The 19871-nt window shown below is 42.3% G+C and overlaps 1 protein-coding gene across 3 annotated transcripts in view; it reads right to left on the bottom strand.

The window, feature by feature from the left end:
- Positions 1-15935, bottom strand: part of SNX24 (sorting nexin 24) — a 173965-nt gene extending 158030 nt beyond the window's left edge. For 2 of the 3 annotated variants that reach the window (XM_043465906.1, XM_043465905.1), the window contains exon 1: positions 15667-15935. Coding sequence is in view for 2 of the 3 variants with exons in the window: in XM_043465905.1 (XP_043321840.1) it covers positions 15667-15726 (60 nt within the window). In the remaining variant the exon portion in view is untranslated. Of the gene's footprint in view, positions 1-5593; positions 5787-15666 lie in introns of those variants that run through there. The other variant, XM_043465904.1, reaches the window with a different exon arrangement.
- Between the last annotated feature and the right edge of the window lie 3936 nt (positions 15936-19871).

Here is a 19871-nt window from a genome sequence, read left to right as displayed (position 1 = left end):
TTCCTTTCCTTGAGAAGCAAAGCTCAAAATTCCCAAAGCACACTGTTTAATTGATAACAAATTTTCACAGTTGAGAAGAATAAAAACCTTTGCACATTTCAGTTCTAAACCTCTGAATTATGTAAACCTTCTTACAAGGGACATAAGTGAAAAAAACTACACTGAAAACAAAATGCTTTCTTTCCAGCAATATGTATATGCAAAAGAAGCAGCATTCCTTATGAAGATATTCTCCCAAACAGCAAGTCATGTGTTGATTAAAGCTTCCTTAAAACACATACTACTTTGGACTACTAATGAATGGCTGACAAAATTAATCCACATCTTTACCGTGAAAACCATCCCTCCTTCAGGCACACATACCACATCAGTAAAAAAGAAAAAAAAAAAAAAGTTCATGGAACTAAAAAAATGTATTTGCTAGATAAAGTACTTCCTGAGGTACGTAAGTCTTCATTCATTACTTTGCCAAATGTTTTCCATGCTATCTCAGATTATTTCTGCAAAACCATCAATGGAAAACCTGCAGACAAAAAATTTGGAGTCTACGGTAAGAAAAACTGATCTAATTTCCCTAGAAATTGTAAGATAAAATGTAGCAATAATTTACTCCAATAATTTTTATGGGAGAGATCGACTATTGATTTTTAAAATAAGGTGTCCACCAGTGTCCTAAGTTAATTCCAATCCTCTACCTAATAATTCGTAGTTGAGAAGGAATTTTAGGATAATATTTAAAAGTTAATTAAAAACAGTGTAAGCATTCATGTCAGTCAAGCATGACCTCTGCTCTAAATGCATTCAAATGCATGTCACCTTGACCTGTAACATAGCAATGTAAAAAATTTTGGTCAATATAAATCAAATGTACACTAATTTATTCAGCAGGTTTCCTGGTATCTGAATCAACATTAGAAATCTAACCAGTATTTGTTATTCTGCTATTGACAAAAGGAAGCATATTTAAATGATAACAAGTACTCATGGGTGTCATTTGGAAGTTAAATTGTTCCCCAAGGACAGTCTCTGTAAACATCTACATTTAAAGGTCATTTACCACCAAATTATGGACAACTGTTGCATTTATTAGCACAAGCTCAATAGTTTGGAAGCTGCAGCCATCAATTTTTACTGACAATGAGATCTAATTGTTCACTAACAATAAACAAGGAAAACAGACCATCTCTATAAACTTTTATTCCCTGCACTATGATCACTTTTCAAAAACGGAGGTACAAACTTCCCATAGTATGTATTTGAAGAGCAAACTTTCCAACTGCAGGAAGGACTAAATCATAGTTTAAAATAAATCTCAGATAATAAAATATAAGAGCTCATTTTCTCATGTTATTTTCATCTGAACTACAACAAAAGGGAGAACAACATTACAATGTTTATATACAGATGAAGTGTCTGATTTTACTTTTAGAAGGAAATGTGATGGTTAATTTTAGCATGAGGTGCCCAGATATTCAGCTAAACATTACTCTAGGTATTTCTATGAAAGTGTTTTGGGATCAGATTAATATTTAAACTGGTAGGTTAAGTAAAGTGAGTTGACCTCCATAATGCCATGGGCCTCTTTGGATTTTGGACACAACATATCCCAGTCCCTTTACCAATGACCTAAAAAGCTGCTAGTTTTGAGTGGACCCCAGAACAAGGGGAGGCTCTGCAATTGGCCCTGCTGCTGTTCAACCTGCTCTGCCACTTCCATGATGATCCAGCGTATCCACCGGTGCCAGAAGGGCAGCAGCACATGGGGATGATATCTGGAGCCTTTGGCAGGACCCTGCAGGCTCATCACAGCACAGGCCTTTAGGATTCTAGATCAAAGCCCTGCCACCCTCTGTGGACACCAACTCTTCCTTTGAGAAACAGCTCTTTACCTGCTACTGAGCCTGATCAGAGCTTGCACACTTAGTCATGGACCAAGTTACCAAGCACCCTGAGCTGTTCCTCATGAGCTGGGTGTTACCTGAGACTCACCAGGCTATAACACTGGGCACACACAGCAACACTCCATCATCAAATGAAAGTGGGACAGATGTGATAGGGCCCAAGAAGGCTGTGACGGTCCAAGCAAGTTACTTGGAAGAAGTGGCCCAAATGGCCCATGGTTCCCACTCCAGCTATATTACATTCTGTCTCCTAGTCTAACCTATGGCCTCTTGGGGGAATTCCTCATGATCAAGTGATAGAGGAAGAAAAGACTCGAGCCTGGTCTACAGATGGCTGAAGCTCCAATACGTTGATTATATGATGCGAAGAGTGATTCATTGGAAAAGACCCTGATGCTGGGAAAGACTGAAGGCAGGAGAAGGGGGTGACAGAGGATGAGATGGTAGGATGACATCACAGACTGAATGGACATGAGTCTGAGCAAACTTCGGGAAAGAAAGGGAAGCCTGGCATGCTGCAGCCCATAGTGTTGCAAAGAGTCAGACACGACTTAGTGATTAAATGATGACGATGATGACAGATGGTCCTGCATCAAAGGCAGGCATTACCTGAAAGTGGACACCCGCAACAATACAAGCCCCTTTCAGGGACATCCAGAGACAACACTGGTGAAGGGAAAGCCACCCTAAGAATTAGAATAATTTTAATTATTCAATAAGTAGAACTATGAGCAATGCACTTGGTGGTTCAGTTAGCTAGGAAGGAGAAATAACCAGATGTTACCTTCCATGCTACCAGATACCAATTCATAGGTTGTGAGCAATGACCTGGCTGGATGATCAGAGAACTGGAAAGAACACAACTGGAAAATGATGACAAGGACATGTGAGGAAGGACATCTCTCCAACAGGGCAAAGCAATGACAGGTTAGCACTTATCAGTGGCTGGAGCCAGGCTGGCCTTGGTGAACGGAAGGTCAGGCATAACCTCCATCCCTGCCATCATGGCTACTTGTTCATAAGCTCCTTAGGGATGAGAGAGAGGGGTGACTGGGGAAAGAAGCTGACTTGCATCCACAGAACAGGTCCTCCTATCCACGTGACTACTAAAATCCTCCTCTGCTGAGGTCCCCCTTGGGTGAGCATTCACATGGGACACAAATATCTTCATGTTTTTTGCCCCTTCAGAGAGGCCTGTCCAACAGACAGTAAAGAACCTGTCTCACCTCACCCCTATTTCCATCAGTGCTGGTTTTTATCAACCTTTTTCATTTTGTCTATTGAAATTACGAAAAAAAAAAGCTCATTTTCAACTCTGCCCTTCTTTAATTACCAGTGAGACTATCTTATCATAAGTTTTTGGTTATTTGTGCCTCTGATAGTTCTCTCCTCTTAAAAGCAAACAAATACTCTCATTACTTGTAGGGCCTCCAGGACAACATTTTATCTGGGCATCTACAGCGACACTAAACCACACAACCCACCCTTCAAACTCCAGTCCTGCCCCCACCACCTACCCTCCTTACAACTACTCACACTTTTCATCCTTCCCCAGGCCCTTTCTTGAACCTGAAATGATCTTCCTCCCCTTCTCAAACTGGCAAACCTTCCATCATCTTTCCAGAACAAGCCTGAAGTCAGCTACCCTGCACCCCCAATACTAGTGCATTGCCTGAGACAGGAGAGGCATATAATAACCACAAGAATGAATTTCTGCTCTATTGGGCTTGTGTAATACCGTGGGGGTATGGGAGTTGCCTTGTGTAATTTGGAAAATAAGATTAAGTTCCACTAGCAAGGTAGAACATGGAAGGTAGAGAAGACAGAGAAGCTCACAGTTTCTAAAACAACTTCTAAATTCCTAAATTTATCTAAATTCAAAGAACTAAAAAAAAGCAGATGGTGAGACTCAACCCACATATTGATTCTACCTTAGAATAAAAATTATAAGGTGAAAACCTGGGGTAATCTGTGTTTTAAATAAAAATCAACAAGAGGACAACAGTGTATTTCAAATACCCACAATACTCCCTTATGTTGGGGGGCAGGGGGTGGCAACTAGAAGGGAACACAAGTCTGTTTCAAATACGCCCAATCTAGTCATCAGAATTCAGCCAGCACACTACATGGAGATACTGTGCACCTATCAGATTGGCAAAAATCCAAAAGCCTGACAACATACTCAGTTGGCAAGCCTGTGAGGAAACCAGTACTCTCATAAACTGCTATGGGAGTGCAGAGTTGCACAATCCCAGGAAGGGAATTTGACAATACCTGGCAAAATTACATATTCATTTGCCTTTTGATCTCATAACCCACTGCTAGGAATCTAAAGAGACACTGACAAACATACAAAAAGAATATGGACAAGGGTAGTGATGCAGCCTGCAACAGAAAGCAAAGAGCTATAGAAAAGAAGGCAGTATCTCTGCATACGCCCGTGGGATCTGCAGGCTATACTGTTACATTAAAAAAAGAAAGAAAGAAAAAAAGCAGGAGGAAGAAGATGTCTTAGTGTCCTACTGTTTATTCTAAGAAAAAGAGTAGGGGAACAAGTATATTTGTTTTTTCTGCATATATATTCGAAATATAAGGATAAACCATAACTTTTTTCATAATGGACACTGATAGCACTCTCTTAGGGTGAAGACGACACAAACAGAAGCTAGATTTCTGCAGATACACCTGATGCAGCAGATACTTTACATGAGTTCAAAACAAAATTAATTTTTAAACATCTCTGGTGGCACAGACAGTAAAGAATCTGCCTGCAATGCCCGGGACCTGGCTTTGATCCTTGGGTGGGGAAGATCCTCTGGAGAAGGGAATGGCTACCCACCCCAGTATTCTTGCCTGGAGAATTCCATAGACAGAAGAGCCTTGTGGGCTACATTCTTGGGTAGCAAAGAGTTGGCCATGACTGAGCGACCAACACTTTAACACTTAGGGAGAACATAAAATAAAATGAGGATGGGTAGCTAGTTGGTGTTATCAGAGGCTGACCACAGGGCTTTAACATCCTCCAATCTGAGTGTGCCGACGGGGTCCCGGCACCAACGGGTCACAGATAACGAGAGCCAAGTATACTGAGATTTTTAGTGTGGGAGAAAGAGGACACAGTTGAAGACACAAGAGACTAAGAAGATCAATTCCTACCTTGACCACAGAAAAGGTCTAGAAATCTCCACAAACCCAGTCAGCCCTTGGAAGCCCTGGGGGATGAGTTCTAAGAGCCCCAGCCAACCTCACACTCTGAGTATGACCAAGTCCTTCACGTAAAAGGGCACAGTACAGCGAACACAATCAGCTCTCCATATTGGCCCATTTGGCATCCAGATTCAGCAAACTGCGAAAAGGTTTTGGTCGGGTGAATGGGTGTGAAGCCCACAGAGACCCAGACAGCCGACTGTATGTATCTCGTGTCCAGATCATGGTCCCTGAATCATTTCCCATTAAAGGGAACTGGGGACCATTAGAGAAAAAGCTAATTCCAAATCTGGGGCTGGAAAGGTAAAAGATTTACTGGGAACATCTTGTTATACTGGAAAGCAAGGAAGTTAACAAAGACATACAACAATTGAAAATCAAAACCAGACACATATAAAGCAAAACAACAGGAAATTGCATTAAAAATCTGAATGAGTACTTGCAAAACCATTATGAGAATACAAGGTATGAGCCTGATGACTCACTTGTTTTGGAGAGACGCAGTGGGGAATGGAAGAGAATGGAGAAGATGGGAAATGTGTATCCCCACGCCCTCCAGAAGACATCCTGACATTTATGTAAAGATATTAGTCGCTAGGATCCTGAAGGAAAAAAAAAATATGTAGTAAATAAGGCTAGAAAACTAAATCTGAATTGAACACATAGTCAAAAGCTGTAATAAGAATACAAGTTGGTTAAATGTAACTCTTCCTTCTGTAGCACTTGAAAGTATCTGCAAGGAGTTTGTCTTATAAAGCACAAACATTTATTCTGGACTTTGGTTTACATTATTAATTTACATTAAATAACTTTGTTTTTTAAAAAAAGTAAACTTCAAGGCAGTTCATACTTGAGATAATATGAATAAATCATGAACATAGTTAGAGACAGCATTCCTTGCACTTTGTAAAGATTCTCTCCCCATCCTTAAACCATCTTACGAAGTAGGTACAGACAGACCTCATTTTATTGCACTTTGCTTTGTTGGTCTTTGCATAAATTGCATTTTTTAAAAACTGAAGGTTTGTGGCAATCCTACGTGAAACAGGTCTACTAGCATCATTTTTCCAACAGCATTTGTTCACTTCGTGTGTGTGTCACATTTTGGTGATTTGTGCACTATTTCAAACATTTTCACTACTATTATTTTTATCACAGCGACCTGTGATCACTGATCTTTGATGTTACTACTGCAATTGTTTGGGGGCACCACAAACTGTGCCCAGATAAGATAGCACACTTAACGGATAAATGTTAAGTTTGATTGCTCCACAAACTGACCATTAACCATCTCTCTCCCTCGCCATGGGCCTCCCTATCCCTGAAACACAGCAATAGACACATAACAGACATAACCTAGAATCAGGCTAATTAAAAATCCTACAGTAGCCTGTAAGTGTACAAATGGAAGGAAGAGTCACACACCTGTCACTTTAAACCAAAAGCTAGACATGATGAAAGCTTAGTGAGGAAAGTATGCTGAAAGCCAAGATAAGCTAAAAACTAGACCTCTTACACCAAACAGCTAACCAAACTTGTGAATGCAAAGGACAAGTTCTCAAAGGAGATTAAAAGTGCTCCTCCAGTGAACATACGGATGATTAAAAAAGGTAAACAATTTTACTGCTGACACGGAGAAAGATATGAGATGGTCTGGATAGAATATCACACCAGCCACAACATTCTCTTAAGCCAAAGCCTGATTCAAACAAGGCCCCAACTCTCTTCAGTTCTGTGAAGGCTGAGGGAGGTTAGGAAGTTGCAGAAGAGAAGTTCGAAGCTAGCAGCGTGTGGTTCATGAGGCTGAAGGAAAGAAGTCGTCTCCATAACGTCAAAGTGCAAGGTCAAACAGTAAGTGCAGATGGAGAACCTGCGGCAAGTTACCCAGAACATCCAGCTAAGATAATGAATGGAGGTAGTGACAGCATACAGCTGACTTGCAGTGTAGGTGAAACAGCCTTTTATTGGAAGAAGATGTCATCTAGGGCTTTTCATAGGTAGAGAGGAGAAGTCAAGGCCTGGCTGCGAAGCTTCAAAGGACAGGGTGAACCTCTTGTTAGGGGCTAATGCAAATGGTGACTTGAAGACAAAGTCAATGCTCCTTCACTATTCCGAAAATCCTAGGGTCCTTAAGAATTATGCTTAACCTACTCTGCCTGTGCTCTCCAAATGGAACTGCAAAGCCGAGGTGACGGTACATCTGTTGACAACATGGCTGATCGAATATTTTAAGGCCACTGTTGAGGCCTACTGCTCAGAAAAAAAAGATTCCTTTCAAAATATGACTGCTCATTGACAATGCACCCGGTCACCCGAAAGCTCTGATGGAGACAAAGAGATTCATACTGTTTTCCTGCCTGCTAACACAACATCTATCTACAGCCTGTTCCATGGATTAAGGAGCAGTTTCAACCTTCAAGTCTTATGTCTTAAGATACATGTTTTGTAAGACTATAGTGGCCATAGACAGTGATTCCTCTGATCTGGCTAGGCAAAGAAAACTGAAAACCTCTGGGAAGGATTCACCATCCTACATGCCATCAAGGACATTCATGATTAATGGGAAGAAGTCAAAATATCAACATAACCACATATCTAGAAGAAGGTGATTCCAGCCCTTCATGGATGACTTTGAGATGTCCAAGCCTCCAGTGGAGGAGGTCACTGTGGATGTGTTGGAAACAGCAAGAAAATTAGAAGTGGAGCCTGAAGAAGTAACTGAACTCTGTAACCTTATGATAAGATATAAACGGATGAGGAGTTGCTTCTTATGAGCAACAGAAGTGGTTTCTTGAGATGGAATCTACTCTCAGTGAAAGATGCTGTGGAGATTGTTGAAATGATAGCAACGGATTTAGAAAATGACATAAATTGAGTTGATAAAGTAGCAATAGGGTGTAAGAGGGCTGACTCCAATTTTGAAAGAAGTTCCTGTGGGTAAAATGCTATCAAACAGCATTGTCTGCTGGAGAGAAATCATTCACGAAAGGAAGAGTTCATCAATGCAGCAAACTTCACTGTTGTCTTATTTTAAGAAATAGCCAAAGCACCCCAACCTTCAATAACCATCACTCCGATCAGTCAGCAGACACATCACGGCAAGACCTGCGACCAGCATAAAGATGATCATTCACTGAAGGCTCTGACGAAGGTGAGCATTTTTAGCAGTAAGGTATTTTTTTAGTTAAGGTGTATAAATTGATTTTTTAGGCATAATGCTACCGCTCACTTAATAGACTACTGGAGAAGGAAATGGTAACCCACGCCAGTATTCTTGTCTGGAGAATCCCGTGGACAGAGGAGCCTGATGGGTTGCTGTCCGTAGGGTCGCAGAGTTGGACACGACTGAAGTGACTTAGCATGCATGCATGTATTGGAGAAGGAACTGGCAACCCACTCCAGTGTTCTTGCCTGGAGAATCCCAGGGACAGGGGAGCCTGGTGGGCTGCCGTCTATGGGGTCGCACAGAGTCAGACACGACTGAAGCGACTTAGCAGCAGCAGCAGCAGAATGTAAACATAATTTTTATAGTTCTGGGAAACCAAAACATTTGTGTGACTAGATTCTCTTGAGATATTTGCTTTACTGTGGTAACCTGGAACTGAACTTGAAATAACTCTGAGGTATGCCTGTACTAGTGTCCTCTTTTGTTGTTGTTTAGACGCTAAGTTGTGTCCAACTTTTTTGCAACCCCACAGACTGTGGCCCTCCTGGCTACTCTGTCCATGGGATTCTCCAGGCAAGAATACTGGAATGGGTTGCCATTCCCTTCTCCAGGGGATATTTCTGACCCAGGGATGAAACCTATGGCTCCTGCCTTGGCAGACGGATTCTTCACCACTGAGTCACCAAGGAAGCCCATAGTAGTTTCTTTTACAAATGAGGAAAATAAGACACAGGGAGATTAAGAAGCCTGCTCAAAGTCCGGCTTTGGGCCAAACGCCGAGAACAGGACTTGAGGCACACAGAATGAGTCCCTCCATAGCCTGTGCTTTTCATCGCAATGCTATGTCAGCTTCTGTCATAAACTGGTGGAACATTATCAATAGGGCTTTGCCAAATGGCAAAAATTTCCAAGGAAGCATCTGAAATAATAAAAATTTGATTCAATCCATACAGGATCATATCTAATAACACGCCTGCCTCATTTTTAGAGACAGCGTGCTACAACTTGGGACTACAAACACAGTATCATTTCAAAGCAGATGGAACTAAATGCATTGTCGTATCCTGGATGAGATCCTGGAACAGAAAAAGGACATGAGTGGAAAGATTGGTGACATCCATAAAGTCTGGAGCTTAGTTAGTTAACAAGTACTGATGCTAGTTTCCTCGTTTTGACATCACCATGGCAATGGATGACGTTAAAAAGTAAATTTGGTGAGGGGTATATGGAACTGTTGGTACTAATTTTGCAACTTTTCTGAAAATCTAAAATTATTTCAAAATCAAAATCTTATTTGAAAAGGATAGATCAATTTCTAAGCACCATCCTTGCAAAATTCAATCGTCTTGTAAAATTTTGAATTTCCAAGTGAATGCAGCATTCTGTTTGTTAATGGTCAAGAATATTTTCAAACTGCATGTCTTGTCTTTCAGAGTAAGGAACATACACATGCTTGACTTAAATCACTCAACACATGTTTAATGTGCGCTTATGCTATGAGTTGACCATGTGTGAGGCACTGTGCCAGCTTGTTACACAGAGGCCTTCAGCACCAAAGATGCTTATAAGAGAGGGTGGCTGGAAGATACTGCTGTGGGCACTGTGGCTTCACCATCCTTCCGACCTTCTCCCACCGTGGTGTCTAACAGGGTCAGGTGGCCGGGATGAACTGACCTCATTCCGAGCTCCAGAGATGCCCCCTAACTATTTTCACTCCATCTGGTTAACTTATCCTTGCCATGGTGACTGTAATGAAACATAGTGAAGACAGCCAATCAGCACACAGAATCCGCCCCCCCCCCCAATGGTATCAGTTGAGGAACCAAGTAGGGATAATGAGATACAAAGGAGGAAAAGTGCCCTTGCTCTGAAGAAGCATCCTCTCTTCCTCTGGATGTTGTAGAATACAATGTTTTTGTTTTTTCAAATCTGAAACATGTTACCATTTGGTCACTTCAGTTCAGTTCAGTTCAGTCGCTCAGTCGTGTGGGACTCTTTGCAACCCCGTGAATCGCAGCACGCCAGGCCTCCCTGTCCATCACCAACTCCCAGAGTTTACTCAAACTCATGCTAGGTGGAAGCTTCTCTGAGGATGCGGGTAAACAGAGAGAGGAAGTGGCCAGGCCCCCTTACTCAATCTCTCGGTCTCACTCCCACAAATATAAAATGACAGTAATAATACTTGCCACAGATCACTGTTAATTCTCAGGCAATATCTGCACTAGGGTTATATTAAATACAACAACAAAAAAAAAAAAAACTAAGAATTGGGATGATATTAAGGCTTTGCTAACCTTGCAGTAATATTTACCTTTTGGTTATGTTTCTTTACAGTCTAGCTGACAGATATTCACAGTAAAATATTTACAGGTGAAATTTTATTTTGGATTTGTTTTAAAATACTGCAGAATTGTTTTAAATAGAGGAATGAAAGGTGGTGAATGAAATAAGTATTATAAAATATTGAAGTGAGTAATGAGCAAATGGTGGTTCATTATATTGTTCAATTTGTGTATTTTAATCCAGAAAATATTAAAGTAACTATCCCTACATAGATCTCAATATCATGACCATGTATATATGGAGTTGCCTTGTGCACTAAAAAACATAAAAGAAAGTAAACCAGTGAAAGAGTCAAGATCTCGAGAAAAAGACAGATTTCATAAGCACAACACACTCAGTCACACACATATAATTAAAATGGACTTGAAAATCTAATTCAATGCCTTGATTTTTACAGCCATGGAAAATGAAATTTAATACATTCAGACTTTTATGTTGTTACCTGAACAGTCTTTCTAGTTTTCTTTTGTTTTTCTCTCTCCCTTTAGTCACTAAGTCGTGTCCGACTCTTGCAACCCCATGGACTGTGTAGCCTGCCAGGCTCCTCTGTCCATAGGATTCTCCAGGCAAGAATACTGAAGTGGGTTGCCATGTCCTTCTCCAGGGGATCTTCCTGACCCAGGAATTGAACCCAGGTCTCCTGCACTGCAGGCAGATTCTTAACCAACTGAGCTATGAGGGAAGCCCATTTTGTTTTTACCAACCATGTATCTGAAAATGGAAAATATCAACACTAGCCTGTAGGATGGGAACCCAGGGCCTGCTTACGCTCATGGCCAATGGCCTGTGCTCCATCCTCTCCTGGAAGGCCAGAGAGTCACATCCAGCACTGTGCTCCTTGTAAAGCGTCTAACCTTCTTTCTCTTCCTGCCTCACAGCCCTGGGTTTCCTTGTTGCTCTGGCTGCTGTGCTGAGAAGGGCTTTACCTTCAGTCCAGCCTCCTTCCTCACTTTTATGTGCTTTTCCTGGGAAGAGCATCAACTGATATGGTTTTTTCCATCTTTGATGCTAAAAGACCCCCTGGAGCCATATTTCTAGCCTGGACCTCTCTATGTATCCTGAATTCCAAAACAAAATAGCTTCATCTGCCACAAAAAGGCCCAGCAGGCCCCCAAATGAAACTGACTGCGCCCCAGTTCTTTTCTGGTCACTGGCATCCCTGTTCGCAGGAGTCACCCTGCTGCCTCACATCTAGTCACCAGACCCTGGGGATTCCTGTAAGACCTCCCCCTTCCCTGCCCAGTTGCCTTAGTTCGACGCTCATCCTCTCCTTTTTGGTCATTTTGCAAGCATCTCCTCCATGATTAATGCTCCAGGGTTATCTTTCTAAATGCAAAGCTAATCACGTTACTTCCTTCCTTAAAACTCCAGCGACGTCCCACGGTCTGAAGCTGAACTCCATAGCCCTTTATGGTTCTCAAAGCTAGTGAGCTGGTCTCTCCACACATCTCTGCGTCAGGAATCACTTGGCACCAGCCCAGTCCAACTCGAGGAGCTGTTTCACACCTCAGGATCACTGGGCTTCTGATTTTCTTCTATCAGAAGACTCAATCACTCACTATTTATAGTGAATTTTCACTATGGATAAACCCTGGACAATATGCATGATCCCAGGACAACATGGATGAGCATAGGAGACTGACACTCTCCTAGCCTCAAGGAGCTTATAGCCTAGAACCGAACAGATATTAAACACACACACAGGGAGGGTGGGCCCAGGGTGGGAAGGGCTGACCTGCATTTTGTTACAATATCCTTTCCTGCCTCTTTGTAAACTACAATGAGGTAGAAGTGTCCTTGTTGTTGCTGTTTTGTTTGTCTATTCCTTTCGGTGAATCTGGGAGTTTAAAATGCCTTTCCCCCCCATCACTGGGTGAAGAAATTTTGCCCTGCACTTCCTCTTTTTAGAATTCACAATCCCAGCAAAACCCTCATCAGATTTCAAAAGTCAGCATTCCTGAACACCCTTCCCCCACCTCCCAGCACACCACCCTAAGGCTGAGCAGAACTGCCCAGTTCCTCCTCTTCCTCCAGACTCCAGCTGACATTAGCACCCTAACTCTTCCCCACCTGGCCCCTGCGGGATGGGCTGAGAGTCCCCAAGGAAAGAACAAGATCCTTCCACCATTCAGTTCCCCACCTAAGGGACGCAGTGCAGGCCCACAGGAAATGTTCAAATAATCAAAGGGCAAACATTCACTCTTTAAAGGTAAATTACTTTGTACACAGAGCATAACTTTGCATATGCTTTTTGAACAACAGGGCTTGAGCAATACTGATAAAAACGTAGAGGCCCAGAAGTACCCTTTCTATTTATGGTTCTACAGAAATCCTAGTAGCTTGCATAAAAAGGCATGTATAGGGATGTCTTATTTCAACATATTTGACATAGTTGCTAAAAAATTAGAAGCAAATGTCAACGGCCATCAGCAGAGATCTGTGTAAACAAATTATGGTACATTCCTTCCGTGAAATATCCCTTTGCTATCACTAAGAAAGATACAATCCCGTCCATATTGGCACTGAAAGATATCTATAAGTTATACAATGACAGCTATAGTGAAATCCTGCTATTTATTCTAAAAAAGAAAAAACACGTTTTCATAGCATAGGGGAGAAAGTCTCTAAGAAATTATCCCTATGCTTATCTTTGATGGCATGGGACAAGAAGCAAGGAGGGAAAAATCATCTTCTACTTAAAATGTCCTATCACTGAATTTGTTAGATTGCAATTTAATATTTCTTAAATTTAAAGCACAGTCACTAAAGTAGAAAGGTACTTTCTACAGTAAAATATAGGTTATTTGGAGACTTCCCAGGTGGCGCTAGTGATAAACAGCCTGCCTGCCAATGCAGGAGACTTAAGAGAGTCTGGTTCAATCCCCGGGTTGGGAAGAAATGCAAACCCACTCCAGTATTGTCTGGAGAATCCCAGGGATAGAGGAGCCTGGAGGGTTACAGTCCATGAGGTCACAAGGAATTGGACACGACTGAAGCGACCTAGCACGCACGCATACACATGATTTTACCTAGGAAACTGAGATTAGAACTGAGATTAAACTTTTAAATTCTGGGTTTTGTAAGAAGGTGAACTACTATTCAGGGCTAACTTCCTAGCATCCAGAATAGAGACACACAGCAGGCACTGCTGAATGAATAAACTGCCAAACAATTACAAAACTGTTATGCCAAGGATACAAAATATCTGCTTCACAAACTCACAAAGGAAAAAAAATCACTTGCAGAAGTAACAAACTGCTACCAACCTAAATACATTAGGATTGTTTTTTTAAGTAAACTTTTAAAAAGCACACAAACTCTCCTCACAAAAGCAATCTTCTAACTACCAAGTTTACCAAGACAAAGATGCCTTCCAAATCAGATTAATTCACAACCTGGAGTCTGGCACATAGCTGGCCATAACACCAGGAAAAAAAGAAACACGAAAACTTGGGTTAAAAACACCGATCCTCTAATGGAAGAAAATCAATCATTCTGATTCACTTAAGTGCTTATTTGAGAAGGTAATTAACTTTTAGCTTGGACTACTGAGACCAAGGGCTGTGACAAGCAGCCTTTTAATCTCCAAATCCTTAAAGAATGCCCTAAAGATGGAAGGCCTTCCATGACTGTTGTTGACTGGGGCTGATGGGACAGGTAAGACACCTGAAAGAGAGACAACCAAGGGTTCAGGCCTAAGGAAAAAGCCTAAACAGGTTCACATTCAAATTCATTCCCCTCCTCCCTTTCAAAATAAGATATGGTACATTTTTAATCAAATTCATAACTCATTTGTTTATATAGGTAATGGCCATGGAGCTCAGCTCTCCCTTGGTTGAAGTCTCCCCATCCCCCTACCAAGGGAAGGGACTTTGAGTACTTGTTTGGGGGGTACATGGACTCAGCAGTCTACTAATTCTAGAAACCCACATACTTCTTGGATTTCCTTTTTTCAATCACTACTCTTAATTCTAAAAATTCCTTTGAGAGGGGGATTTAATCCTCTTTATGAAAAAACAAGGGTCCAAATAAGCTGTGATCAAAACCCAACAATCTTTAGAGGAGACAGAGATTAAAATACCTCTCTGCCAAATTAATGCAACTGGAGTTTAGTAAGTGAGTTAGAAGTGAATAAAATAAAAATCCTTCATAGTGCCCTACGCAAGTCCCACAAAACCTACCAGCTCTCTAAATGGAAATAGAATTGTCCAAGGTCCACTCCAGGGTGAAGCATTTCTCCCTCTAGCAAAGACTGCCTAAATGAAGATGTCTAAGTTCACTGGGAAATCAACTGCTCGCACACTAAACTCATTACCCAGAGGTTCCAGGCATGGTCCCTGCCCTCCCCGCCACTCCTCCACTAGTGAAAGCAGGGACCCTGTTTCTCATTCCTGAGACCGCAGCCCCCCTAGGAATAGAACAGGTGCTCAGTGAATACCTGACTTTGCCATTTCAAGGCACTGCAGAACTAGAAACAGCAAAAACAAAACTTTGGAAATCATCTAAAAGCAACACATGTGTTCACTTCGGCGAATAAATTCTACAGATGATTATTTTTCTTAATGAGCACGTTTTCCATCTGAATGAATCCCTACCGAACTTGGAAACCAACAGCATCAGCCAAAAAGCGGCAAAAGCCACTTGTCTGGACGGAGCGGGCAGCTGAGCCAGAACCAGTGCAGCCCATCCCGGGCTACAGGGGGCGGGCGGCGGGGAGAACGGCAAGCGCCGCGTCCGAGGACTCGACTCCCGGCGCTGCAGCCCGGAGGCCGGGAGCGGGGCTGGGAGGGGGAAGGGACCAAACCGGGGCGCCCCGGGAGCCCGCCGCCGCAGCCGAGCCAGGGAGGGGGCGCCCGTTTCCTTGACAACCGCGCCCGGGCGCAGCGGTCCGAATGGGCCGGGGGAGGGGAGGAGAGAGGAGGGAGGGAGCGAAGGAACCCCCCCCCCCCTCAACACACACACAGCCCCGCGAAGGCGCGGCGGCGGCCGGGGGCACCTCCCGAGCTCGGCAGCCGCAGGTCCGGCTCGCGGGGCCCTGTCCGGACCTACCGTGTACCCCCGCTCCAGGTCACTCTCCTCGTAGCGAAAGGACGGGATGTAGACCTCCATGGTCGCGCCAGCCGGCCGGCGGAGGGCGAGGAGGGGCGGGCTCACGGCCGCGGCCGCCGCCCCGCCCCCGGCCCGGCCGCCCCGCCTCCCTTTTCCGAGCCCGCGGGATCGGGAGACCGCGCGGCTCCGGCCCGGCTCCGCCGCCGCCCGCCGCTCCCAGGGCGGCCTGGGGCTGTCTCCGGGCGCCTGGATTCCAGGCCCGAAGGGCGGCGGAGATCAGCTGGGCCCGGAGGAGGCGGGGCCTGGAAACCTGTGAGTCTGCAGAAAAGGGGTGTGCGCGCCACCGCGCCGGGGACAGGGCCGCATCCAGGCGCTCCCTGCCCTAGAGGCTCGAGCAGGCACTGGGCTTGCAGTTTGCAAGACACCACCCGTAACAGATCGCAAGACAAGGAAAAGAAATGCATGGAGCTTCTGGATTTTGTTTTGGTTGGTTGAGTTTTCGCTTTAACTCTCGGTTGGCATGAACAGCAGCGAACCCTGCACTACTTTTACCAAGACTTTACTGTTCCCCTTCGATGCCAGGGTCAGTTCCGAGTTAGCCGTCGAACCACAGAATTCAGCGTCTGGTTCTGAGTTAGCAGTCAAACCACAGAATACAGGCTGTAATACAGAGCCCGAAAGTCGGCTGCTCACGGAGACCAACATTCCGACTTCTTGCTCCAGTTCTAAAATTCTGTCGGCATAGAGTTTCTTAACTTTAAGAGAAAACAGAAGAAAAAGGGGGAAAAAAAAAAGGGCAAGGGCAGGAATGTGCCCCTCTGGCCAGAAGTTAATTACCTGAAAGTACCTGCAAGATAAAAGTGCTCCAGTTGAGCACTGCGGTTATCAGGATACCTTTGCAAACCACGAGTTTCTTTCTTAGGTTAGAGCAGGGAGCAGAATGGAAACCTGAAGGTGAGTTGTGCAGAGAGCTTCTTGGGCTGCAGGTCAATGGCTGCGCCTAGTTTGCTCTTGAGGCCAGGGGGACATTTCAGCTTGAAACTGCTCTTAAGTTTATGATGAGACCTTAGTCATGGAAAAGAGGACTAATCAGGCCTTCTGCTTTAAGAACTTGTCTGGTGTGGACCTTAACCTCAGGTGAAGCCCTTACCCACACACTTGCAGCTCCAGGTTGTGTCTGCCCCTCAGAACCCCATAGTCTGGGCCCTGGGAAGACTAGCCCTCCTCTCTTCTTCCACTGGCCAACACCTCCAGATGTGACCAAATAGCTCTGTGGGCTCCACGCTGCCCCGGTTCAGAACCCAGCTTGTAGGTTCCCCTTAGCCTCTGTGACTGTATCACACTGTATTGTGCCGTGTACTTACCTGCCTCACCCCCTAGATTCTAGAGAAAGTATTTAAAAAAAATTTTTTTTTATCCCCTTCTTGGTATATTGCTAGACACATTTTTCTTCAAAATTTTTTATAAACACTTCAGTGCTCATCTTTACAAAACCAATGGGATACAGCAGTTACTACGTGGGATGTTATTACATCCCATGTCTCATTTAAGCTTCGTGTGAGGAAGTGTTATGTACAGTAGGACTTCAAAGGACTAAGATGTAGTATTCCTGTTTTTATTTTAAAATAATGGCTATTGATGATGGCAGACTCCGCCCCCAGAAACAATTTCAAGATTGGTTCAAACAAGTTATTAAGGTCTTGAGTATAATGTAAATGAGGATTGTGTAATCATAAAATCCTTGCGAAATAGATTGCTGATCAAACTTTTAATATGACTTTTACATGATTCTTTCACAACAGCTTGTTAGTAGCCTGGCATATGTATTTTTGTCTGGCAGCATAGCGGTTCACCTATTTACCTTTGAATTTAAGAGTCAGAAATGTATGGGTCCAAGATCTGACAAGTGGTCCAAATGAATCTTTTTTTTTTTTCTTTTTTGCTGTATTCTACTACTAGCTGTGTATAATTTAATTTTGCCTTGCTGAAAATATATACAGGTTCTCAGGTGTGTTCTTGAGGGTCTAAAAGCTCAGCTGTAACTGTCATTTCAATTATTTCAGATGGCATAATTAAAGCTCAGAGAAGATAAATAACTATAAAATTGAAAGTGAAAGTCGCTCTGTTGTGTCTGACTCTGCGACCCTCTGGACCGTTGCCCACCAGGCTCCTCTGTTCATGAAATTCTCCAGGAAGAATCCTGGAGTGGCTAGCCATTCCTTTCTCCAGGGGATCTTCCCAGCCCAGGGATTGAACCCAGGTCTCCTGACCCGGGCGGATTCTTTACCATCTGAGCCACCAGGGAAGCCCCAGAATACTGGAGTGGGTAGCCTATCCCTTCTCCAGGGGATCTTCCTGACTCAGGAAGTCTGGGAATTGAACTGGGGTCTCCTGCATCGCAAGTGGATTCTATACCAGCTGAGCTAATTATTATTCTAGCTAATAATTAGAAGAGGTAAATTTCTAATCAAGTTCTGTGGGTAACCACTATAAAGGAAAGAAGAGAATAGCACTAAAGTAAGAGAACAAGGCCAATGTATTATCCTGATATTCTTACCTATCTTCTCTACACTCTGACAGGTCAGCTAAATCGTATCTCCTCACAACATTAATAAAAATACACGGCAAATACTATATAAGAAGTTGTACACTTAATATCTGTTAATAAAGGCAAAAACCTTACATAAGAATATGGACTTCCCTGGTAGTCCAGTGGTTAGGGCTCTGCACTTCTATTGCTGGGGTGGGTGGATGGTAGGGGAGGAGACGGGAAAAAGAAGAAAGAGAGAAAAAAATTTTGCTGGAATCAGAGTATGAAATCTGTGCACTGAAAATACAACACCTAGTATTGGGTAGATAAATACTTCAGCAAATTTAATGATAAACTGCTTTAAATACCAACTTATAAGTCCTGACCAATATCTATCTAAAATACATTACTTATTCAACATTCTGTTATAAGATTAGCATATCATGACCAAACAAGATTTATTCCAGAAATATAAAGACAGTTAAACTTTAGAAAATCTGTTGATATATATCTCAACATTGTCAGACTAGAAAAGAACAAAGATAAATGAGTATGCCAGTAAATTCTGAAGCAACATTAATAAATCAGTACACCTCTTCCTAATAATTCTTAACAGCCTAGAAACAGCAAAAAACAAAACAAAACAAAACAAAATCCCAAATGAGCTTTAATTTGATAAAAGTACCACAACCCTACAGCAAATATCCCATTAAACATCACAGGAGGAAGCATAAGAATAGTGTTAATATCTTTATCACAATAATAGTTTGACATTTTGCTGGAGGCACCACTCAATACAATAAGAAAAGCAAAATAAACAGGTACAGACACTGGATTGGAATATATAAAACTAAGGTTATTTGTAGATGAAACAATCTAAACCCATAAAGCAGAATCAACTAAAAATTTGTTAGAATCAAAGTTTCATAAGGTGCCAGAGAGTAAATCATCACATAGGAATCAATAGATTTCATAGACAATAACTTGCTTACACACACTAACATTAACCAATTCAAAAATAACAGGGAAAAACCAAACAATTTCATGAATAACAATATTAAAAACTTACACATTTCTAAAGATAAATTTAAGAAACATGCAAAATTTATATGAAGAAAACTGAAAAGCTATGCAAGGACACAAAAGAAAGTTTGAAAATAGTTGTATCACATTTCTGAATGAGAAGAATCAATATTTTATTGCTTTATTTGGATAAGTTTTCACCAAAACAATTTACAGAGCTAATACAATCAAATAACCAACATGCTAAGCAAAGGGACAAGCTTGTTTGAAAAATGAATAGCCAGGGCAGGTTTGAACAAAAAAAGGAAAGAAAGAATGAGAGGATAAGTTAATTTGTAGGACATCAAAACATACTATAGAGTCATGGTATTTAAACCAGTATGATCCCAGAGAAAATTACACAAATGACGAAGGGGAGCTAAAATCAGACACATGAGGAAGAGAACCAGATAGCTCAGAAATAGATTCCTTAATATATAGGAACATAATATGAAACAATGGTATTTCAAAGCCATGAGGGTAAAAAAAAATAAGCTATTCAATAAGTAGCTGAGTGCTTATATAGTTTTAATAAATATTTAAATACTAAAGTTTTAGTAAATGTTAAAAATAGTATAAATAAATGGTGTAATGAATAGTTTATGAATAACTG

This window comes from Cervus canadensis, chromosome 4 (genome assembly GCF_019320065.1).
Source record: "Cervus canadensis isolate Bull #8, Minnesota chromosome 4, ASM1932006v1, whole genome shotgun sequence".
In the NCBI taxonomy this organism is placed as follows: domain Eukaryota; kingdom Metazoa; phylum Chordata; class Mammalia; order Artiodactyla; family Cervidae; genus Cervus; species Cervus canadensis.
Note: the sequence above shows the minus strand (reverse complement) of the source record. Positions and strands in the feature narration are given on the sequence as shown.